The sequence below is a fragment of the Solea senegalensis genome, linkage group LG2, assembly GCF_019176455.1.
Source record: "Solea senegalensis isolate Sse05_10M linkage group LG2, IFAPA_SoseM_1, whole genome shotgun sequence".
In the NCBI taxonomy this organism is placed as follows: Eukaryota; Metazoa; Chordata; class Actinopteri; order Pleuronectiformes; family Soleidae; genus Solea; species Solea senegalensis.
In genome coordinates, this window is record NC_058022.1 from 12,168,865 (window position 1) to 12,195,112 (window position 26,248).

General features: G+C 39.2%; 2 protein-coding genes across 6 annotated transcripts in view; one reads left to right on the forward strand and one right to left on the reverse strand.

Annotated features, from left to right (window-relative positions):
- galnt13 (UDP-N-acetyl-alpha-D-galactosamine:polypeptide N-acetylgalactosaminyltransferase 13) overlaps window positions 1-7,450 on the reverse strand; it is a 32,437-nt gene extending 24,987 nt beyond the window's left edge. For 2 of the 5 annotated variants that reach the window (XM_044019174.1, XM_044019175.1), the window contains exons 1-2: window positions 7,013-7,449; window positions 766-1,046 (exon numbers count right to left, since the gene is read on the reverse strand). In XM_044019174.1, the coding sequence (XP_043875109.1) occupies window positions 766-907 (142 nt within the window). In that variant the 5' untranslated portion in view covers window positions 908-1,046; window positions 7,013-7,449. Of the gene's footprint in view, window positions 1-765; window positions 1,047-7,012 lie in introns of all 5 variants that reach the window. The other 3 variants (XM_044019178.1, XM_044019176.1, XM_044019173.1) reach the window with 3 other exon arrangements.
- Window positions 7,451-9,807: 2,357 nt separating this feature from the next.
- Window positions 9,808-10,927, forward strand: rprma (reprimo, TP53 dependent G2 arrest mediator candidate a). The gene has a single exon (XM_044052191.1). It carries the CDS (start codon window positions 10,042-10,044, stop codon window positions 10,354-10,356), a length of 315 nt encoding a protein of 104 aa, XP_043908126.1. The 5' UTR covers window positions 9,808-10,041; the 3' UTR covers window positions 10,357-10,927.
- The last annotated feature ends 15,321 nt before the right edge of the window (window positions 10,928-26,248 follow it).

Consider the following 26,248-nt stretch of genomic DNA (forward strand, 5'->3'; position numbering starts at 1 on the left):
CAAAATGCATTTCACACTGATTATTTGGCAATTTCTGTCTGAATTGTCATTATGTCATTTAAGTACTTACTACTTCAAAATTAAAGCAGGTATGATTCACAGGTTTTCTGTGCTCTCTGAATATTCCAGTGTAAGGAGTCGTTTCACGTCACAAGATGTGTCATCCATTACAGCGAACGCCGTGTCTCCATTTATTGTTGTCAAAGCAAAATCAGTCTTCATTCATAGCTGCGTTACAACCCAGTCATATTGTCACCTTGGTAAGATATAAATAGGCACACCATAGAGGGAAAAATAGCAGAACAGCAGGCTTTCAAAAGGCTCATTGAGTTTACAATCATCAACAAAACCATGTATATGCTCCCTGATTAGAAGATTAAGAATTAAATAAAGAACACTTAAATATGTTTGATAATATTTTTATACCATTATGAGATTAAACGCAAAGGTTACCATAGGTTTATGAATGAATCTACAATTATATAAATGTCGTTCTCTCTCTATTTCACAAATGGAACACAAAAAAAATAAAGAAAATCAAAAAAAATACAACATCTAATCTTCTTCTAAGAAGACTGAAAATCTATTCAATGTAAACTCTTCTGTACACTGTACAAACCTCAACACTAAAAAAGTTCAAGCTTAAGATGACAGGGAATGAAGCAGTTGAGCGAGACTTAGTTTACGTGCACACCATCTCATGACGGAAAACACTGGAGCCCCGTCACGTCTGTGACATACGTCACATCACCGATCTGGACTCACCTCGAAGAGCCGGTAGTAGCAGGCGGTCTTTCCTGTCGTCACATTTGTTACACTCGCTGAAGTAGAGCAGCAAGAACACGTCCACCAGCACCCACACGAGAGAGGTGGTTAACACCACTTTGCAGTAGACGAAACGTCGCATCACCTCCCCGGGATGTCGGCCAGGCAGCCAAACAGGGAGGGTCGCAGTGAACGCTCAGGAGCACACGGTCTGCTGACGAGGTGTCTGAACTCTGGAGACGGGCCGACAGAACGAGCAGGGTTGACTAAGAGGCGTCATCCTACAGGGCAGAGAGGACACGAAACAAATGAGTGAAACTCGAGTAATCGACATTAAAATAAGCTTCATCATGAAGTGCAGAAAATGTGATGAAATTGTTATTAATTAATAATTATCTACAGACTTTATTTCATGCATTTCATGACTCTTTGAATAATACAACATTGCTTACTCACCCTTTAACCAAATTAAAATTCCAACATTATGTTCAAAACCTTGACTTTATGCAGTTTTAAACTTGCGCGCCTACTTTCTTGTTCGGATTGTACCTGATGGGTTTATTTAAATAAAAGCATGAATTCAGAATAGAAATCACGGTAAATTATGTTTTTACCAACAAACATGTTTTCAAACACATATGAACATCACAAAAGTGCCTACATTTCACACCAACATATTACATCAAGAGCACGGTCAAAGCATGAATGAATGGATGGATGAATGAATGAATGAATGAATGAATGAATGAATGAATGAATATAGAGACTTGAGTGCTTCTTGCTTTGGAAATGGCTCACCAGTGTTGCCGCTCCCATGCTGGCAATGCTGATGTTTTTAGCAATTTTCACTATACTTTTTTGTGTTAGACTTCAAGCCATAAATTTGAAAAAGGGGAAATGAACAATTTCTGCTTGCAGCCCTGAGCTAGCTACGTGTGTCAATTCAAAACGCAGGAACAGCAGACTGCGGGCCACTCTGACATTGTGAGTTTCACTGATCCTTGTGCAGGAAGTAAGTAAGTAACACAGAAGTAAAAAATCTTATACGCATACGTATCCTGGCTGTCATGCATATCCTGTCATTAACTTCACACGAGTAAGACATTTACTTGCTTTAGATGCTGTGTGATGTGACAAATGATGCGACTGCCTAATGTGACCAGCGAGGAAAATCAAGTTCTTCTTCATATATTACATATTTTAAAATTCTACTATGAGTTAAACATTTTTCCAGACTTTAAGACTTTCAAACAAAATGACTGACTTTTCAAGGTCGGGAAAACAGCACCTTGTTACTCCAACTCAGTTTAGCACTTTTCCCTATACACATGTGCATCGTATTCACAGTAAAGGTACATCTTGTCCTACCTTACACATCTCCCGCTACAATACAGAGTGGTCTCACAAATGTGAAATCTTCTGTTGTTGCTGTTGATGAGGATAGGAAAGCATGTGCCATTTGAGATGAATTATATGAATGTGAACCGTCTCTGTAATGAATCATACTGTAAATTCTGCGTGTAGCCTTAGATCTTTTTTTCCTCTCTTTCTCTCTTATTTCATCATCTCTCGCTCTAGGTGTGTGTAACGTACAGAGCATATGTGAGACTTGTTTTTGTTTTTAAGTCGTGTGTGTCGTTATTAAAGACGATTCTGACACTACTTTGCAGATGTGATATCAGCCAGGTGAGACAAAATCCATCCATCCATTACTTTACCCACTTAACCTTTAAAGATCGTAGGAAGAGCTGAAGCCAATCCCAGGTGGAATCATACGAGAGACAGGTAAAAACCTGGATAGGTCGCCACGCCAGTCCATCAAAAAACCAACAACCAGAGACAAAAACAACCATTCACACTCACATGGAAAATACAAAACCAAAATTCCATCTTTCAGTGAGGCAACAGTGAAAACCTCTTTCCACTATGATGTCACAGATATGACAAATCCATGTTTAAAACACGATAAGTGTTATTATATTAATTCCTTATATTCCATCATATGTTATAGTCTGGCTGGAAACCAGTAGCCACTTGCCAATGCCACAAGAACTCCTGATATATTAACTTAAAATCTCATAAACATGATCCTAATGACAAAGGGAAACAACTTTAAATGAGACAGAAATTGGTATTAGATATATAGACATCCATCTACAGGCAGATTGATTTTTGGGAAAATATGATTTTCTGACAGATATTGCACCTGCAATATGATTTGTAATATATATTTTTAAGAAGTTCAGTTCAATATTCACTGAATTATAGATTTAAAATGTGACGGAGCACTACCACATGTCACCAGCAAAACATTAACTCTATTGTTTCAGAATAAGGAGGAGAGAAAGAGAATTTGTATGGCTCTACTAGTGAAGATACGCACTAAGTGGCACAGTTTAAAGTTTAAAAATTGAATTAATTATAAAAATAAACTTGGCAGCATTCTCTGGTGACCACACAGAAGATCACATCCAGCTTCTTACATTCAACTAACCCCAGACCCTTCACATTTATTGTTTTTTCCTTTGAAAGGGTGAGTGACTGACTTTTAAGTTCACCTTTTCAGAATTCTCTCACTCCATCAGTAGTGTCGCTCAAATCTGCAAAGCTTTCACACCAGAGAAAGCAACACACACACACACACACACACACACACACACACACACACACACACACACACACACACACACACACACACACACACACACACACACACACACACACACACACACACACACACACACACACACACACACACACACACACACACACACACACACACACACACACACACACACACACACACACACACACACACACACACACACACACACACACACACACACACACACACACACACACACACACACACACACACACACACACACTGCCCTGGGCCGTCTCTTATCTCATTCTCAAACAAGGCAGCATCTGTCCAACTGAGTCCAAAGCTTCAGATTCAGCTCACAGCACTGTCCAGTACAGTGAACTCTCACTCCTTTCATAGACTTCTGGCCCAAGTCGATGGACACAACGGACTCACGGATAATGAGCGTCGTCGAGCAAATGGTCTCAGCTAAGCTACTGGAAATACAAGAACGCGTGTGTGTGGCATATCAGCGACACACAACTCGTATGCAAATGAACGAGGACTATATGTTTCCTGGTGTCTGTTTCTATTGCTTACCATCTGCTCTGGTGCGTCAGTGCTTGAGAGACGCATTCGGGTTTGTTATGATCATGGCTGCTCGACCAGCAGCTTCGCTGGAGTCTCACCCTCAAGAAGTCTGTGTCAATTAGTCCAATAAAGTAAGTAAGTGCACAGATGGAGTACAACAACTAGTCTGACAGTATTAAATACAAAATAGTCTCTCCCTCTTTTCTATGCAAACCTTTTCAGCTCTACCAAGACAAACCACTGACACCTGTTGACCACCGATGGATGAAGTGTCTCGCACAAGGTTACATCAAGGCTGGGCAGGAGAAATCAGCGATATAAACCAGCAATGCTTCAGTCACACATCACCTCATTCCTCTACTATGACAGGCAGTGAGCAGAGCTGTGCTCTTTTATGTGCTGAATAAATTGTATGTGCTGCATCAGGTGTGGAAACCTGACACAACCTGAAACCTGGCATTAAATGACTGAAGGACTCCTCAACTTAAAATATTGAAAAGTAAGATTTTTCTTTTTTGCACCAGTGCACATTTTTGCAGCCATCATATTGGCACGAACATTGACAAATGTTAATCTACGCCCAGCCCTAATCGGAAGGGCATGTGATTATAGAAGCTTAGCCCAGTAAACCCATTAGGCCACACATGGGCGACATATGGCCCCAGGGCCAGATCCAACACACGCACCAGCTTTATTCAGCCTGGGATGTCCGCAAAGGAAAACAAAATGACCCCAAAAAAAATCAATAAAAAAAGGCAGCAGTATGAACCAAAGTTACCTCAGACAAATGTGCTGCCACTGGCACACAGATTAACCAGTTACAGCTCTTACTGCTGCATCTTCACATTAAAAGCATTTCACTGATAAAACACAGCTCAACTTATTGTGATGAACTCACAGGAGATGGAAAGGAAAAAAAAAAGTTACTGTCCCATGCTGCTCCTATGTAGCACACAGATTTGCTGAAGGAGGCTCTTCTTCCAGCTCTATGCTTTTTTACACTACATTCTAATGTTCTACTTAAAAAATGTATGTAAGTGCTTGTTTTGCATGTTGCATTAAGGAATGGTTTTAATAAATCTGAATTAATGATCCACTAGAGATTAAAAAAAACGATGTGCTGTCATGTGTGGTCTTTTGTATCCATTATCTGTGGCATATATTTTCTTAAAGCTTGAAAACACTGAGCATACACAAACACAGGATCTGTTATCAGTTGTATGCTTGTGTGTACACTAGAGATGGGACAATATAACGACGTTGTCGCGTATCATGAGAGAAACCACTCACAATAAGTTAATTGCGTTGAATTTTCATTAGCAGGAAAACCTTGAATGTGGAAAATTGTGTGTTCTTTGTGACATGAGTAACAGTTGTGTCTACATTTGTGCGCATAGTCTGAAAGCTTACAAAGAGCAGGGGAAACAACAAAAACATGACTGACACTACCCAAAATAAAAACTACTCATATAAAAAACATGTTACTAATATTACCAACCAATGAACCGTAAAATAAACTGACAGAAAGACCTGTCTGTTTCCATTTATGGATCTAAAAAATGTGTTCCTTAGCAACAAGTAAGGAGTGTTTCAAAGACAGGTGTGTAAAGCCTGGCCCATGCTAGAGGATAATGTTCCAGATTTCGGTCCTGATCTGGCCCTTCCAACAATCGTGGGTTCCTTCCGTTTTTAGGCTGATTTGAACAGATTATCCAGCCAAATTATCCTGTAGTGTGAGGGATTAACAGACACAATTTTAAAATCAGAGTCTTCCCGACGATCAAATCGGAAAGTACACATATGACAAAATACACATATTTGCTGAACAGCTATTGGGGGAGCATGAGTAGAACCCCGCAATAACAAATGAGAGAGAGCCGACTGGGAAATGGATGTTGTGTACTTTTGTTTAGAACTGTAACTTGTACAAGGCAAGTTGATTCCCGTCTTCTCAACCATGACTTCATCCACAGATTGATTGAATCATCTAGTCTGTGCTTTCTCAGGACTAAAACATTGAAAATCAGTTACAAGGTTGTTGTGTCTGTGGTCTCCCACGTTTATTTAACAAAGTCAGATTTGAACATCCTCTGGTGTGGGGCAGGCAGTCGAATTAGTGCTTTCTCAAATGTGTCAAGGAACAACTACGGTGTTTGCATAACAGTGTTGATTTCACTCATTTGCTTTAACTTAAAAACACAAAATGAACATATAACTGGCTTATCATTAAGGTTAGGTTATGAAATAAATTTTTATTTCACAACCATTATAATTGTATACACAAATAATAGTATAGTCCTTTTCTTCCAAAAAAGCATCTTAATTGTTACATACCGACTGGATCTTTTAATTTTGAATTCTGAATTTAAAGCAGATTTTAATAGGGATGCACAACAGCATCTGCACAATTTTGATTTAAAATGTATTATTATTATTATCATCATCATTATTATTATTAGTATTATTATTATATGTATGACTACAGCAGTAAATAGGCTTCTATCTCCTTCACTTCTATACTAGCACCATGTACAACTATTTTTTTACTCAATGAAGAAACTGCATATCTACACATGCTGTGATATTATGTTACCTTTACTACAGAAGAGACTAAATGACCTCTGCATTTGGGTGCAAGAAAAAAAATAATATATATATATATATATATATATATAAACATATATATATCGGTATCAGATATACCGATATGGGTATATCGAATATCGGCAAAATGTCCAATATCATGCATCCATACATTTATACATCAGTCAGGATAATCATGACATGGGATTTTCATATGGACCCATGTCAAGCAAACGCTGCCTCATAATTTGTGTGATAGACTATAGTAATAACTTATAGAAACAACAGCAGTGGATTAATAAACATTTCTTCTCACATTCTGACACGAATACAGCACAGGGCAACATAACATTAGCCATCATTAGCATGAGAAGCAGCAGCAGCAGCAGCTGATGTGGTGGCGTGAGTGCGCGTGTGTGTGTGTGGATTAATGGCAGGTGTGGTAGTGAACAACAGGAGATAGAGGAGAGGATACTCTTTGCTCACCTGAATTATGGATGAGATGCACGGGTGACCTGTGCCAGCAGCAGCGGCGGCATCAGCCTCGCTCTCAGCGGGCAACGTGTTGAACGCAGGCGACATGAGGAGGCAGCAGAGAGACAAACACACACGGGCTACAGCACCAACACTGACCGAGTCACAGCGACAGTCACACTCCGTCTCATGGTACCTGCTGTTTGGACTCCTTCATGTCATGTGTCCCGGGTTCAGCCGCAGTTAACCGGTGGAAAAAGACATTGTACTTCCGTTGAGACAAAAACGCTCAGAGCAGCGTGTCGCACTGCTCAGCAGCAGGAGGAGGAGGAGGAGGAGGAGGAGGAGACACCTGCGCTCCGACTGAACATTGTAACGGTGAAGGGACACAGAGCTCGGACTGACATCATGTTCTTCAGTAGCAGCAGCAGCAGCTGTACAATCTAACCTGAGCTGAGACCCACCTGGAAATGCCTCGGCTCTGCTCTCTGATTGGCTGACTGCTACGTCCGTCATGATGCGCTTTTGAAGTGGAGCGTGATAGGCGTTTAACAAAGGCGCTACACTGTAATACAGCAACACCACAATATGCTCTGTGTGTGTGTACTCGTATTTACGTCTTTCCGAGGTCCCGACGTAAAAGCCTAACTTTGTGGGGACATGTTGACCTTGTGATGACATTTTGTTATATTTAAAGGACGTTTTCAGGTACTTGTGTTTATATCTTTGTGAAGTCCACAAAAACAAACTCGAACTTGCCTGGCCCCCATAGGGTAAGGGATAGGCTTAGGTCAGGATAAGGGGCTAGAGAATGCATTATGTCAATGATGTGCAGTGCAGTGTCAATGATGTGCAGAACAAAGTACTTTGTACTGTACTTAAGTACAAAATTCACACATTTCCTCTAACTATCTTTGTTCCTCGTTTCTACCAAATTAAATCAGAAGAAGAGTTGGTAATGGGCTGTATTTATATAGCACTTTTCTAGTTCTTGATTAACTGCTTTACACTATAGTTTTGCCATTCACACATTTCAACATGGGGTTAAGTGTTTTGCTCAAGGACACATATAGAATTGATCCTACAACCTTCCAATTGAAAGACAACTTGTCCTACCACTGAGCTACCATTGCTCAATCCTAACCCCTCACTTTTTGATCTAAAACTTAAGTACATTTTAAATCAAAACATTACTTTTGATACTTAAGTACAGTAAATGTGACGTTTAGTGAAGTAATATTATAAAACGCCATTTTCTGGTAAGATACCTGTACTTTTAATCAAGTATCCCTTTAAGGTACTTTATACAGGACTGATGTGTCGTCGTCACTAAGATATAAAAATAAGTGTGTGCTATGTGTGTCACCACTTTAAGACATTTTCTGGCACCGACCTCGTCAGGACCAGTAGTCCTCAAGGAGACCAAAACCTATTCCTAATGAGACAGAACCTATGTGTCTGTGAGTCTCAGTTTGCACATGTGATAGTCAAGGATGATATGAATACAGATTTTATTACCATGAAGCATATGAGAATTGTCTCCATACTGTTGATGTTGGTTTTAAAGTAATATTATTATTGCAACAACAGGAAGCAAATACATTACATAAAACGGTTAAATCAACTGCCACATGCATATGGTGTACATGCATATGTGTGTGGTTGTAGGTCAATTAACTTAAATATGAAGACCTATATGGTGTTGTGTATCCTCACAGCTATTTTGAGATAAGCCTTTGGTGAATCATGTTGAACAATGCTGCCATCTGCTGCTTCTGCTGAGAGGCTGTCTGTGTCGTACTGGCCTCTGGGCAATGTAGTACATCAGACCAGAGCCCAGCCCATTCACTACATAACACAGCATACAGCAAATCATGGCAACAGGTGTTTTCAATCATGTACAGTAAAATACTTAATTATCCTTTTGACGTTGAGGCTATATCGTCGGATACAACTATAACAGCTGATCAATAGTGATGATGAACATGGTAATTCAAATGTATTAAAAATGTGCCCCCACTAAATCGTCCACTAGATGTCAATGCTTGCCCTGGTTCCACTATAGCTATGGTTCTCAAACGGTGGTACATGTACCACCTGTGGTATGCAAGCTTCCTCTGGTGGTTCTTGGAAAAAAATCAGTTAAATACTCTTCTACTGTGTATAGACCAGGGTATGTGATCAGAGTGGAGCTGAGGATTTTTTTTTAAATAATAATAATTAGAGTCACCTTATCTCTCGCTCCATCTTAATCGTCATCTTAAAAGTCTGTAGCTGACTTTGCTCGGCCTATTTACACCACGTACAAGTATTTTAACGTTATTCAGTATTTTCTCAGGTGGTATTGAGAACCACTGCGCTACTGTGTTCGAGAAAGATGCCACGGCTTTGAGCAAATGCAAATGTAAGTGTAAAATATGAATAAATCAAAACAAAATACAAAATTGAGTGAATGAGTCTGTCTCTTTTAACTCTATTTTGTTTTTGCTCTGAATTGTTGCAATGTTTGATGACAGTAAAAAATGTAATTGATATGTAAAAATTAAAATATGTGATGAATAAATAACATATGAGTAAATATTTTAGTACCGATGAAGTTTTTCTCTCTTACTCATACACATACACACAGTACAGTACATGTACTGAACTAAATACACACATTTTGTGAGACTAATGAGGATATGCAGTCATCAGTCTGGTCGTATGGTGGCGCTCTTGTCGTGTTGGACGGTTTAACACAGGCAGGTAGAGAGTCTGGCTATTTAACCGCTGCTTGGTGCGATTCATTCATTCATTCCGCTGTGAAACTGGCTGCAGGACACATGAAGTCTCCAGTACTATGATGCCAGTGTGTGTACAACTGCAGAGGAGAGAGAGAGGAGCCGTTTGATTTTGACGGAACTTGTTCATTCATCATCTTTACTACTTCACTTCTCTGGGATTGTGTGCCAGGCGCTTCTTCTTTTTTCTCTGAAAGTTTGATTTCAGATAATAATAATAATAATATCAAGAACAATACCTAAGAATACAGAAAGGGGGAAATGGAGATGAATAACACCGGGTTCAACCAAACGGAGGGCGGACTGTTCAACAAGACAGAGGAGTTCTTCTGCTGCAACTTTTCCTCCGTGGTGACTGATAATGGCTTTGTGGCCGCAGCGCCGGATGAGAGGAGCCTCTTCATCATGAGGGTGGTGCAGATAGCCGTCATGTGCGTGCTGTCCCTCACAGTGGTGTTTGGCATCTTTTTCCTTGGTTGCAACCTTCTCATAAAGTCCGAGGGGATGATCAATTTCTTGGTAACGGACAGGAGACCGTCTAAAGAAACGGAGGCAGTAATTGTAGGAGCCTACTGATGGACAAGAACCTTCTGATGGAGCCGGATGGAAGTCACTGCCATGATCCAAATATATATATAAATCCTACACAAGTCCCTCTCTTTCACATTGGTGTTTAGTTAAACCTCTGGACAGTTACTTGAACCCTGCAGGTGACAGGTGTTTAACCTTATTGAATGGCTTTTTTTGTTTGTTTGTTTTAAAGCCAGCAAAGACTCAGTCATCTCCATGAGGTATAGTGCTTTTCAAGCCTCTTTGTTTATAAAGTATTCAGTCAAGCACTGTTGTAATTTCAGTAGAAGGAGCACCTGTTTGTGAAGCAGCATCCTTTTTCATGCTGGTGACAAAGAACCTTCCCCGTCCATGCTGCTTGTTCTTAACCTCTCATTTTTGCCAACGCAGTGGGGAAATTAATGTTTAGGATGATGTGTATGTTGTATGTGTTTTTGCATACAATATGCAATATATTATTACATGTATTTCTCTGGATTTCCCCGGTGATAATTGTATGAGTGTCTGCGTGGGCAATGGAGAAAGCCCAACATGCCATGTACATTGTTAATTGGAATAAATTCATTATGTAATTCAAGTTTTTCCTCCTAATTAAGGTCTTCTTTTTTTACAGCATGGCCCTGGCCATGTGGTCTCTTACATGTTACATCTGCATAAAAGGTCATTTTAAAATCAACTAGGCACATGGTATAAAGGTACCTTGGTTTTTTCCGTGGCATCCATACAGAATTAGGACCAGAATGTGCAGAAGAAATAACTTTAACTCTCTTACACCATTATTTGCTTTTCTATTAATTGTCATAAATTGGCTGGATGTTGATTCATCGTTCTTTTTCCCTTAAAAAAGGCACTCAAAACATAACAAATGTATCTATAAATATGAATATATTGGGCATTATCTGAGGACATTGACTGTCTGGGTGTCTGGGCTAGATTTTGATCAGAGCAGTGTTTCACATTTTCCTCCTTCCATCAAAGCATGTGTGGCTATGTGCTCCTGGCTAACCTGGACACCAGCTCCCCAGGGTGAAACCTCCTGCTTCAGAAATGACTCTGGGCAATATGCTGCTGTCTGATTGCCCACCTGTGCACCACATGCACAGCTGAATAGTTTAAAATGGCTTAGTTTTTATTTAGAGCTGTCCTTCACCCCCAGTTTACTAAGCATGGCCCAATGTGATGGTGGACGACTTATAGCCGGCAATTGTCGGCCACAGACATGACGTCCTTATGTTGGATTTAAAAGAATTATATCTACACTGTGATGTCTTATGTGGGAAGAAGCCATCACACTTCAACCTTTCCTTTTTTAAAAAAAAGGGTGAACAAAAAGCAAATGTGAATAGGATGGACACAATTATAGCAACCACTGACCAATCAATTAGGATCCAGGAGACACAGGGATAAATATCCAGGAGAACACTGGTCATTTTCTTGTGGTCATAGATCAACGCGTTCTACTGGATCACATTACATGTTTATATTTTCAATGATATTTTGCAATAAAAGATTCAAAAATCATCACAGTTGAAAAAAAAAAAAGAATCACTGACACAGTCTCCACCAAAACTAACTGCACACCGTAAACGTCAACAATCATTTAACAGTGTTTAAACTCAAGTAAGAAAACATTTTATGAGTATTTATAATATATGCACATAAAACTATTATTTGGACATGTGATGTCGTAGTATAGATAAAAAATGTCAAGATAATTTAAAAAATGTTTCTAGGTCTTACTAGAAACTATAAATTTGCCGTCTTTTCACCTCAGGCATATTCAGTGTATATTATAGTAACATACTGTAAATTATTATCTATAATTTTACATAGTTTTCAGCCTAAAGAAACAACAACACAGACCTATCGTACCCAACTTTGTTACAATAAAAGTTTCTCTCTGCTTTGTGCGTTTGCTGTCACGAGGAAGTGATGCTGCTGTTCCCAGGAAAGTGTAGTGACATTTTAATAACCAGCAGAGAACAATCCTCTGTGTCTGCAGCTGAGCCATAGCCTGCATATTCATTCGTCTGCACATTCAGACTTGATTCTGATTAATTTTGTACAGAGATGTTGGAGAGGTTGAAAATAAAAATGTGAAAGCAAGAAGCTCTATAGACTCTCTTAAGAAGTTAGATTCTTGACTGACAGTTTACACACCTGTCACACACAGACGCTTTGAGAGATTTAGGGGATTTAGCAACAGCGTCTGTCATCTAAACACTCCTGCTGTCATACATATTTAGGAATGTGCACTGTGTAAAAAGAAAACATAAAAAAAACCTGTTTCATTTCCCAGTTTCTTCTCCTTTGTCTTTTTTATTGTGTACCCACAGTCTGCTTGAAGTTATATCACCAATATAGCACAGGTAAAAACAGCATCATCTTTCTCATGTGCTGTCTGTGAATTGTGCCGCACAGTCACATCATCTACAGGGTGTTGATTGCAAGCTGTAAGAGGTTTCAGGTCCCAGGTAAAGGTCCAGTCGATGGAGTGGATGCTGACTAAAAGCTCCAAAAAGCAGCGAGGTAGCGACAACCATCCACTCTGTCTCACAGCTTCTCATCTATATCTGATCTTACAGCCCTTCCACTGGGTGATGCGTCACTAATTTTGTGATATTTTACTTGGTTGTTTTATATTACACTTGTCCTTTTTAATGGGATTTTTTTTTTTTTAATGCGTAACATATTGAATTTGCCTCAGGGTCATTTCTGACTAGAGTTAGATTGTGATTCCAGCCTTTTGACAAAGTCTCTACAGACTTTTTTTTGAATGCACATTTCCATCAATAGCGGTTCCCATTCAGTCTTAACCAAGCTGCTGCCGACGTCATATGGTATCTGGACTCTGAGGGAACATCAGTAACTGTGGAAGTCAAGCTGTGACAAATCCATGCTGGCTGATCAGACTGATTGTGCAGAATGATTCCATTACTTGGCATCTATGATTCCAGTTATGGATGAGTCACGGCTGTGGTGTAGTGCTGATTGATTCACACTTAAACATCACAGGGATCTGACACCTGAACCATTCTGCATCCTACATATTGCTGTAATGGGCGTGTGTAATAAAATAGTTATGCTTAATGTTTTTACATTAACAGACAATCAAATGACTACATGTGTTTTAAAAATCATGGCTTGCAAAAGAAACCATGACTTCCTCAGCTCGTTCTGCACCTTTCAGCTCACTTCAGCCAGGATTTATATAACACCATCTTATTTCTACAGTAATAGCTTGGTAATAACAATAAAGAAAAATGCATGTGGGACATAAGGTAGACAGTTTTGTTTCACATTTTATGTTAGACTGATGATATGATCTACAGTAGACTACTTTGGAATGAAACATAGTGTTACTGCAATTTGATCTTCTTATTTCTTGTTACTCCAAATCTGGAATTGCATTAGATTAGAAGTAAGATTGTATTATCATAATATCATTACTAAATTTTTACCACACTATCATGTAAAGTGTTACCATTAAAGCTGGATTCACACCAACTTCAGTCCATGAAAAAAAAAATAGTCTATCCAACAGTGCGGTACTTTTTCTGCAACACAACACAGCTTTATAACAGGAAAGATCTGAAATTTGGATTCCATATTTATGATGCTCCATGCTGTGAACTGCTTAAATGTTTTGCCAGTCACCAACTTTTTTTTAATTTTAGGCTAATAATAATAATAATAACAATAATAGTCTATTATTATTATTATAAAAGTTGTGGTTATAATAAAGGTTGAAATCAGGCAAATGTTTTCGACCAGTTGAAAGTTTACTGTAGTAGTAATAGTAATTATTGTACAGCAGATTTTTCTGAACCATATAATTTCCTGTTTCAATAACCTCTGTTTACACACATGACAAAAGGCAGGATCATTATGGATGACCAATAAGGACGTATTATTCACTGCAGTCATGCAAATGTGTAATTAGTGTTCATTGCTTCGAGAAAAAAAAACATGGCTGCGATGATGTGATATTGACCCTGAAATCTATTTTAATTCTTGCCTGAGTGTGTTCCATGTTTCAGGCTTTACTGACCATCTAATCATGCAGCACTCATCAGGCAGCAACATCGGCGTCAGTGCAGACTCTACAGTGTTGCTGAAAGTGAACTATTACTTTCAAAAGGAAGGTTTCTCTTTAGACCATTTTCTCCAGAGAACACTTAAAGCACAGATTGAGTTTTTAAGTGTAAGTTCAGCAAGAAAGTAAACTTGTAAGCTAACTGCTGATGAATGCAAGGACTAAATGCCTTTTGTATCCTTCAGACACAGTTGAGTGAAAGGCACTCAAAACACACTTTAGTCAGTTTACAGGCTGGAATAGATCATTTCTATATCAGTAAAATCATCCATGAAAAGCTATTGCTTGCATTTTTTTAGTGCGCTTTCCCACTATCCAGCTTAACAACCCTACGCCTGAGTAAAGCCATTAGCTCTCATTTTGTGAATCAGCTGAGACTTTGCAAATCACATTTATTTAATGCATCGCAGCCTGTCAGCTTTGAAGCAGCCATCAATAATCTAAGTGTGTGTAGGAAGGTGTGAGTAATCATTAGGGTGGCAAAAGTGGAAACAGGAATTTATGGGAATAAACAGGAATTAACTGGAAATGTTCAAAACTGCAGGGTGGGAACTTAAATATATAGTTGGTAAACAATATATATGTATAATCGTGGCCACACCCCCCACATGCACTGTCCATTCCTTCATCACTTTCCATGGATGTATTACAAGAACTGGTTAGAGCACCTCCCCCTCTGGCTTGCAGTGGCCACTCGTGGTACTGCAACAAGAAATAATCATGCAGCCCAATTTTCCCATAGACCACAATAGTAAGAGACGACTGTAAAACTGTTCACAGGACCCCTCAAGACATGGACATAGGCAGTTGTAGGTCTTTAGATTGTTAATTCACAGGGTTTCATTCTTGTAAAACCTTCCTAAAGACCACAAAAAGCCAAGAAACCTATTTACCAGAGTGATGTCATGGATGTATACGAGCAATGGGACAACGGAACATACAAGAATTTATACCACATCAGTTGTAAAATATTTTGAAGACCATTTCATTTATTCAGCTATCTATACTATATTCTATTTTTTAATTGTTTCAAAATGTTTCTATGAGACATTTTCTTCAAATTCTCCAAAGATTTCCAGTTAACTCTCATTAACTCGCCCCTTTGCAACCCCAGTAGTCACAACAGCACTATGTTGAAATGTGTATGTGTATTCAGCAACATGATCTGAGCAAATTTACGATTTACTCATATTAATTCGATAAGTTATGCAACTCATCCAAGCCTATTGTTGTGGTTGCATAAAAGATGGTAGAGGGACTATATTTTATTGGATTCTATAAAGCTTTAAGCTTTAAGCTTTATACTGTATGTGTATTTCTTTGGATACTCTATAGAATTTTCATTTTGAAGATGATACCAAGGACCCACGAGAGCTTTTCTTCCTTTTATAGTTTGCTGCAACACATTTTTCCTGACCTGTCACCTCGACTCAGGTGTCTCTGAACATGTATTTTTTCATCAAACTGTTGAAAAGGTTTTTCTCTTGAGGCGATTGCCCTCAGTGCTTGTGGTGTTGAGCTCTGACAGGCGGTTTTGGTGGCCATGAAGAGACCTCGAGACCTCAGCCTCTCAGTGGTATTGCATACATCCGTGAGCCTTAAGCCACCATCACCTTCAACACGCTTTACTTAACTCTCCTCACAACTTACTGAGGCACAAAGACTCACTCACTTAGATTAGAAACAGAACATTACAGGAGAGATACACATCTGGATTTTGTGACATTGAATAGCATCTTGTACTCTATTTACAAAACACTGTTTCTGTGCATACATGGGACATTTAAAATTTTGCAAAATTAAAAAAATATATTTCAATATGTTTTTGTTTTTTTTTCAAAAGCAGTGAACATTAATCTTAATTGTTTTGAACTAATAAGACATTTTATACCTACTCAGGCAGCTCAGATGTTTATGCACGCTATGATTTTTCCACATACTTAACAGTTTGTATAACCCTGGAAATAACAGATAAAAAGCATCACATGCCATCCGTTGGCATCACAGTCAAATACTAAAAAGATACAATTTCGAGAGCTTGTACAAATGTCTATATAGTCTAGCCCCAGAGTCTTTTTCCAGGTACATCCATAGACATGACGGTTTGGATTTGGACAATTCGCCTTCTCCATTAAGGGCTGTCATATCTGGAACACATTGCCAGCTGAAATCAAATTAATTCCAGATATAAAACTGTTTACAAAAGCAAAGCTGTACCTATGAATTTGTCGTGCCCTAATGGAGGTTGTATTTGGCTTTTAAGATGTTATTTTTTAATAATACACAGTTTTGTAGTAGGTATTTCAGTGTATTGTGTAATGTGGCTTCCGCATGTTTTAAACCTTATTGTACTTTATGTGTATTGTAATTTTAGTATGTGGATCATTTTATTGTGTGGATCATGTTGTGCCTGTAAAAGCCCAACTAGGGACAAGAGTTGACAATTAACAGCTATAAACTCTCTCTGTACAGCACATCAGATGCATTCTTTGTTTTGGAACTATGTTAGAAATACATTTCCATTCTATTCTATTCTATTCTATTCTATTACTAATGTGGCTAAATACACGTACCTTTACAAACGCCAATATTTTAAGATTTGTGAATTTTGCATTGTCATCATTACATTTCAAACGCACAAAGCCCCCTTTGAGCATAAATACAATGAGCTGATCTCTTGGCTGAGCAAAGATACACTGATAAGGACCATTTTCTTCAGACCTGACAGTAGAAATCAGCTGTGACAGTTTGGACCTGCCTGCCAAGCAGCCGTGTCCTGTCTGCCTGTGCAGTGCACTCCTGTGCCCCAGCTGTCAGCTGCACTCAGTCACTGTACCAGTAATGAACCACGTCTTGGCTCAGCCACCTCATGTAGTATACTGTATGTCCTCCCCTGATCGTACCTTAATTCGCAGATGCACTGTTTTTACACTTAAGCCATTGAAGGATTTTTGTGGTAAAATAAATAAACAGAAAAATACATTTCATTTTATTGGTTTTGCATAAAACCCGTTGAAGTTATTTCCTGTAGGAGGTTTTACAGATCCCTGGGAAAGTAGAACACTAAGACTATGAACCTGTGTCTACACATAGTATGTATGGTAGATACAATATGAGCTACCAACGGAGTGTTCCATGTTTTAGATTTGATGTCACACCTTGGGAGCTCATGCCTAATAGTGCACCTCGTGGTTCTGTCACAGCACATGAAAGTAGGCCTGAGTGCTATATGATAAAAGCTCTACAGGGTCATGACTTATTGAGCTTCCTCAAATAGTTTCTTACGGTTTTGTGCGCTGCTTCTCCCTCAGGTCCGGCTCTATTATCACCCGAGTCTGCCTCCAGGTGCTTTACAGTCACTTCACTGACTTTGTCTATTTAAACTATGTGCAGAAACCCGCCGTGGTGCATGCTGGTGATTATATAATCTGAATCAAACAAATCATTAAATCCATCCACTCTACAATAATACATTTAATAATAGTGATTTTTTTTTGTTGCATAGCATCAATGAGACAAGAAACATAACCTCTAGCAGCTCTCTCTTAATGATCCGACTTTGCAAAATTGAAAAGCTTCTTTAATGAATGACTTTTAGAGTTAATGTAGACACATTTCTTAAAGGGGAGTCTTGCTGAGCAAAGATAAGCAGTTCCTGCACTGACAGAACAGATCTGTCATAATATTGGAGGTAGATACAGGGAGAGAGAAAAATGAGTAGATAAAAGCTGAGGAGGGTGACTTATAAATTGCTATTTCTGCGCTAATGATGTTATCGGAGTGAAGGAAAAAACAGTGTCAATCACTCAGTATCAGAATTATCCTCTCCACTTCACAAGCTGTGTGTGACTTCACAGCCAGTGAACAGGATGACATTCAAAAATGTCACTACCGTAATACAGCTCCTCTCAGACAGAGCGAGTCTTTCAGAACAGCAGCTGCAACAACCCAACACACGTTTACCGTCATTTACAGTGCGTTTTCCCCGTGTGATAAATCTGCTGTTGTGTTATCTCACAACTCAACGTGCAAAAATAACAGTGATATGAGTTGCATTAATAACTCCATCTACCCTGATGACATCACGTTTTCAGGATCGCTTGTTCAGTTTAGGATGCAATCGTAGATCTCCGTCTCTTTTTCACAGCATTATCTCTCCCTAGTTTGTGTGTGTGTGTGTGTGTACACGAGACACCTCTCTCTCCTGTGCTAACACACTGTAAGGTTCAACATCACAGGTGCAGATGTGGCCACGGAGCGTTGCGGCAGTGTGTGTGTGTGTGTGTTACAATGACAACAGAGGCGCGCTGAGCAGAGCCACACCTTCCCAAGCAGCAGCTGTCACAAAGGATCAGCATCTAGGCCACCACACTCCAGGAGCCACCTCCTAAAAGCCCTCTGCTGTTCTGTTGTCCTCACTACTTATTCTTACAAATGAAAGGTCAGCTGCGTCACATGACCACTAAACTCTTTTGCCGGTTTGCATCAGCTGCGGTTGGCCCACAGAGACGGGGTTATGGGTTATTCCAGGCGTCATTTTCAGTAAAAACTGCAGATATCCTACACATATAGCAAAAGATCACTTTGTAGTGATGCGTGTTCAACAATTCTCAATAGACATTCAGCTTGTAAGTAGTTCCTTCTCTATATTTTACAAATGAGCGACAAATCACATCATAAAGCAGCAGTTATCTAATCAACCATTTCAGTTATGATTAGCTTATTCCTGGTGATCATATGTGTCAAGGGACTGAGCTTTTTTTTTTTAAAACACAAAAACAAAAACCTTGCTATAATATTGTGAATTACATAGTCGCTCCAGTCGCCACATGAAAGGTTTCATCACAGAGCTTTTGCACCTGGCTCTCGTCAGAGATGCTTTGATCTGTTACTCTGCTTTGGCATCATTAAATGTCTTCCTGGTCCCCTTTGAGAGGAAATTGATTAGTGATTAAAAAAAAGAAAAAAAAACCAGACTTGTGTGGGTGACCATACAGTGGAGAGAGTCACTAACACAAGGTGGTCGGATGTAGTAATCTCCTCCTTATGTATCGTTTTGTGCCTTAATACAGACAAACTCAAACTGCATCGCTTTTCTGAGATGTTGGTCAACTCACGAGCTTATACGTGTACATAAACATGTCAGTCACCATCGTCATCTGACATATTAAACATGGAAGCAGATTAAAAGGACAGGGTCAACGGGTTAATGCTCATGCGCCCATATGTTGGTGGCCACAGTGAGATTGTGGGAGGGAATGTTGAACTAAAAAAAAGGACAGTTTATACCCATTTTATGTGATTAATATCAACCTGATGGCTTCAGCTAAGACTTGTGGGATTGTGATTCCCATCGTTCAGTCCTTAGCTAAGTATGACTGTTCACACCAGGCATTAAAACGTCTCCTGTGACCATGGATTATGGTCTCCCTGACTCTTAATTATAAAATACACACTGCCGTCATGTCTGTCCTTAAGGAGAAAATGATGATTTTAATGCATCCGACTGTACAGATGTGCCAGTGAGTTAGTGTGTGTTGGTCTGCATGAGTGATCGGAAAAGAGAGACAAAAGAAGAGATGGAAGGATCTTGAGTAAATCAAAGCTCTACGCACAGTAGAAAAATTACAGTTTGAGCAGAAATTAGAGTATAAAATACTGTCAAAATTCAGGTGGTCAGCTATGGAGGAGGTCTTGCCACATGCATCCTCAAACCACCTCCTACTGTGTGGTTTTTGTGATTGGATGCGAGTTCAGCATAGGTTGGGAGTGTTGTAGCTGTACTCTGCACATATCTGAACACATCTCTCAGGACAAACGTTAATACCGGGTCTGAAAGTGTTCAAATGTGCATTCAGTCAAAATGTGAAACAATGCAAATTTGACCGATCAGTGTTAAAACTAACAAGGTCAGTGTGTGCACAGTCAGCTAGCGTAGGATGAATAAACAACCTGCACAAATGCTGCAAAGAGAAAATAACACAAAGGTTCAATGGGTTTTTCTCTTACATACATATACAGATATATACATTATTATCAGAGGTGGAAACTCGCATTACTATAATTCAGTAGGTTTTTTGTGCACTTTTCTTGTGTACTTTAAATGTTGTATTTTTACTTCAGTATGTTTTTGGCGGATACATCATGTGTTTTATTTTGTCAGCATTAAAAACAAATTGATGTGAGATTTGTGTCCCCTTGTCCTCTTTCCCCAACCTTGTTAAAAAAGTAACTAGTAAAAACAAGCTACTTTTTACTTAGTACATTTTTAGACCAGTACTTTTACTTGTACTTAAGTAAAAGTACCACTATTTGAATAACATTTTTTATTTGACTAGAATATTGTTGTACTCTTTCCACCTCTGATTATTATAGTTGAATATTGTCCAACTTGACACAACACATATTCAGTCTGGCCATGCATGTATCATCCTTTTTCAAAAAAACGATGCCTTTAAAAATGATGTATTAGTTCATTTAGGCCTGACATAATTCAGCTGCCATGCTGTCCATGAATGTGCAGAAATTCTCAGAAGAACTCCTGCATACGCTCACAACAGAAAAATGAAGGTGTTTAAAGTGCTAACAGCTGCTGCTGCTGTGACAGAGGTGCAAGAGCGTCACTGCCGTTAATCTCAGCACAGCACAGCAGCTACAGATGGCGTGCACCGTTTTAGTCTGACTCCCTGACTCTGACCTCATCGCCGCCACTTCTTGCAGAACTGATCACATTCCCTGACAACGCCCGGGGGCTCCACCTGACTGATAGGGCCTTTCACTACAGCTTTCATCACATATTCTCCTGTCAATGGGACTGGCGCTGGTTGACTGACGTGGAGCATACGTCCCATCTGTGTCCTTTTCAAGCCTGCTTAAGTCACAGCTACTAAACATGACTTCACTTGGTGAAATTATGTTGTCACTAAGAGTTACAGGAGACGTAAAGACTGATACTGATCTTGTGTTTGTATATCCACGATGCCAGGGGATTACACATGAAAAGCTTTTCACTTTTCAGGACATTTTGGGATTCATTCACTTTTTTGCATATCATTTAAAAGGTAGTGTGTAAAATGTTATCACCATTTGTTGGTGACGTTCATCCCCTCATCTCTCCCTTCCAATAGGGTTGGTGAACCTATATGTAGCCTTCATTTAGCAAAAGATATTTAGTTCGTCCTTTGTGGGCTGTTGTAAAAACATGGTTGTCCAAAATGGTAGCCTCTGTGGAGCTGACCTGGCTCCTGATATAAATATAGTGCCGATATAAATAAGGGCTCATTCTGGGGGTAATGAAAAACAACTGTTTATATAAGCAGGTGGTTTTTAAGATTGTGAAAAATTAAGTTGAATTATTTCATCTTCAATTTCTGCCAAATGAAAATTATGTTATTGAACACTTTATTTTGTCATCAGCTTTCATACAGTGATACAGTGACACGCAGGGATGGGCAGTATTTCTGATACGTTTATTTAAAATATGTATTTCAAATACAAAATATTATTTTGTAAACTGCATTTTATTGAGATGACAAAAATGTATGTATGTATGAATGTATTTATTTATTTATTTTCTGCTGCTACTGCATATTGGACGTCATGGTGTTTGCTGCCTGCTTTAATTTGCCTGGATGTGTTAAAGTCACACATAGCAACACAGTGACTAAGTCACAAGCTTCCTGAGCCATACTATTACAATTAGCCATAACCACTACTATTTTAAATGTAGTAGTTTTTTTGGTCTCCATTTAGTGATTGGAGTCATAATAATTGAGATCTTGTAGACTTATTTACAGACACTATAAGAATGTGCAATAAGTGTCTTATATCCTTTTTTTCAGCATAACCTATAAGAAATCTGATGACACACCTGAGCAAAAATTACTCACATTTTTCAAACTTTTTATGAACAAAAAGAGAAGAATGGTCTATTTTGTGACTTTTGCACAATTATCACTACTCCCACATTTTTATATATATATATATATATAAAATTAATCAGAATTTTGACTTAACAACACACACAAGAAGACAAAACAAATGCAGCCTGAAGCCTGAAGATGTGACTTATAAACACACACCACTAGGATGTCCATATAAGACTTGTATATTATTCCCACAGCAGCTTACCAAGGGTGCACCTGTGGCACAGATCCGTGCCACGCAAGCACTAAGGGTTAATAGAGGTTGTGCACACGCCAATGAACGGTTCCGCTGGAGACTAAATCATGCAACTGTACTGTGATGAAACGCACCATTAGTAGTCATATCAATCATTTGGATCATGGTGATTCATTGTGGGCCATCTGTTGCTGAACACCAGGAAAGTAAATAAAGATACTTAAGGAAGATACTTAGTATTTCGAAAATACAAAAATACAGTAGTTTATTGCTGTATTTTGTAGTTCATTTTAATACATTTATTAGTTGGGTATTTATTTTAAAATACATTTAGATTTTTGCACATGCCTGGTGATATGCAATAAAAAGAAAATAGTGCAGCAGCAGCAACAATAAACAATGTCTCAGTGTTATCGCTAAACTAACAGGCTGCTGGCATTAATCTTCTCACCTAACCCATTACATGACAGACGAAGTTTAAACTATTATTATCTGCTTCCCCAATAAACCACACCGTGCATCCGGTCCCGGTGTATACAGTTAACCTTGGTTTACAATGGACAATAAATAGCCTTCAATAGCCATGAGTTTATGGTTCCAGTTTAAACTCAAACATGCTTCTGGATTCAACCTTCAGTTCACTCAAAGTTGTGTCCTCTGCCACAGTCATCCCTCACACTCACACCAGTTCTTTTCATGTATGAGACAGATTCAAAATCAATGTTAATGAATCCATGGGATTTTCCACTGCTGAGAACAAAGTCCCACAGCCTGCCACGTTTTTTTTTTCCACTGAGAGCTGAAAAGAAACACCACTGTTACCAATATAGCATATCGACAGCACAAAGACTTCCTCTTACATTGGTGAAAGGCACAGCAAGCTTGCCATGTTCGAGTCGTTCAATACAAACCGCCTTAGCTGACAGCCAGCAAAGGCTGCACAGGTCCCTGCTGGAGCGACCCCAGGGCAGAGAGAGAGGGAGAGAGCGAGAGATATGCTCTGCCACCCCGGCTTTTATCACGCAATGCACACCAGAGCGTCCCAAGCCTCTGAGGGGGGCCTCTTCGTCATATGTCAGACAGGAGCATGATTTTGTCTGGGTGTTTAAAAAAAATTGTTGGAGAGGCAAATTGGTTTTTGAAGGTTTCCTCTAATAATAGCTCGGTCAGCGTGGTACCATGCCATGTTGGGTTATTATTACACAGCAGATGTGATGCACAGAGACCAGCAGTGGCACAAAATGGATGGGACCCACAAGAAATGGGCTGATGCTTTTGCTACCTCCTTTAATCTTTGCTTGCCCAAGATGATATCACCGCGTGAAAGTGGATGTGAAGGAAAGATGAGAAAGAAATGCACTTTACTTCTCAGGCATGACATATATATATGCATTTTAAGATTAATGCTCTCTGACAGCAAAGTGACAGCAGTCACCCCCTGAAACCCTGAAGCAATGGCCATATAGGGCTTAGTGAAGTCTCTCAAGCAACAAATAAAAGCAACATACACATACAATCATCACGCATACACACATTTGTCTGGAGAACTGATGGAGCTGACAAGAACCCCGGGAAGTGTGCGACAAGCTGTCTAAATTACATAGTATATTTCTGCCAGCCTGTTGCTTATGGCTGAAAGCCCTAAATTACAGGTGACATTTAGAAAAATTGCTCATTTCGTGACGAAAACGCAATAACAGTGTATGTCAGCAGCCAGACTTCTAAGGTAGATGGAGTTTGTTAAAATATGAGAGAAGTTCATAGTGAATAAAGTCTGTTGTTCGCTCTGTCTGCATCTCTCTCTCTCTCTCTCCATCTCTCCTCTGGTTTTCAGTGGTCTTCAGTCCTCTACCTTTTTCCCATCTCCACGGCTCTTAGTGTCCCTCTGCTTGCTTTCAGACAGCATTTTGGTGACAGCAATGTCAAAACACATCAGCTGCATTCAGGTCATGGCAAGTGTGAGCGCCACCAGGCCCCAACACCGGGCTGCATTCAAATTAAACTTCTTCACCAACACCACCATCTTTCCCCTTGAAGTAACCCAACAAAATAAATGTGTGCCTGATGAGCTGTTTTGGATTCATTTGAATTGATCTCTAAAATACTCATGAAGGCGATAATGGGAGAATTATAAAACTATAGACCTGTTTCGAGACAAGAGGTGAAACATAATTACAGCTCAGTGATAATCATTATAATCATCATAAACAAGCAGCATCTTTTCTTTTTAGTTTCTGTGTCTCATCAGATAACAATAGACGCTAGTCCTCATTGCTCAAAGTGGGTGACCCGAGGTACCAGGTCCAAGCCTCTCATTAGAAATTAGACAAATGCACAGTGCTGTTACTGTCTAGACAGTAATAATTACTTAATTTGTGGCATTCAGTTGCAAAAAGCCCTTCTCAAAATGAATACTACCCCCACTGGAGATCTGCTGAAAGAAAGAGGACAACTGCAGGATTACAACATGCAAATGACATAATGAGAGTGAATTTAGAAAGTGCCATTTGCTTGCTGCGCTATAAAAAGCAGAAGGTTAGTCCTTGTATAAACAGAGCATTCATTAAAGACAGTGACAGTGGTGGCTTGAAAAGAAAAAATCTTCCATCTTAAAGTTTACATAAAGTTAACTGCACTGATCTGTGTGCTTATTATTATTATTGCATGATTGTGTTATGTAAAAAGGGATTGTTTATGGTGATGAACCCACAGATTAATGTCACCCCCGCAGTTTCTTTTCAGTTTCTCCTTTTCTTTATAGCGATGCCGTTAACAGCTGTTGGGGGTGACATGCAACAGGGTCTAATCATGGGCCGGTTGGACACATTTGACAAACACATACTCTTGATCGAGAAGCAGGAACATTGGAAAGGAATCCGAAAGCTGGTTGATGAAAGTATTCAGCTTCATTTTCATATTCAGTCCTGTGTGCATCACACGCAGGGACAAAAACAACACCCTGTTTGAAGAAGTCTTAGTCCTTCATACCTGAATTAATGTCTCCAGCTCATGACCTTTAATTCCATGTTCAGGTCAGGCAATAACACTCGATGCATTCCTCAAATAGTCTTATTATGGAAATGAGTTGTGAGTGGGCTCGCAGATATAATAAGTGACTCTAACAAGGAGCAGCTGCCACTCAAACAATAACACTACAGCCACACACACACGTCATTTCAATCAGGTCTTAAACAAACATGATGATGTTGCACATGAAAATGTACGTCCATGAACATGTGATAGAATAACACCAGATTTACTAGACTACAGTATTTTTAGTCACAATTCTTCTTAAATTAACCAGGAAGTCCCTTGAGGTTAGCTCACCAGTTACAGTTCAGTACAAGGAGAGAATAGAACCAATTCAATTACAACAGCTGCAGCTTTCTTTCACATCTTTTACCTTAGACTTTCCACGTTTCAACAATGACTTAACTGACATCTGCATTAAGACCTGTGTATTAAATAAACAGCCTGTACCAACAACCCAGCAGCATGGAGGAAGAGATACACTAGAGGGTTATAAATCCTCATTACAAGGATAGATTTATGTGTAAGAGTTCAGTGGAGCAAAAGTGTAAGCACCAGTGTAAGATCTTTAAAAAATATTGTAAAATAATGAATGGTCAGATTGGTCATTCTCAAGTATCTCTGTAAGTGGACACTGAAGACCCTGATATA

Bases quoted from the DNA above. Each gene is read 5' to 3' on its own strand.
- rprma (XM_044052191.1), top strand. From the start codon at position 10,042: ATGGAGATGAATAACACCGGGTTCAACCAAACGGAGGGCGGACTGTTC.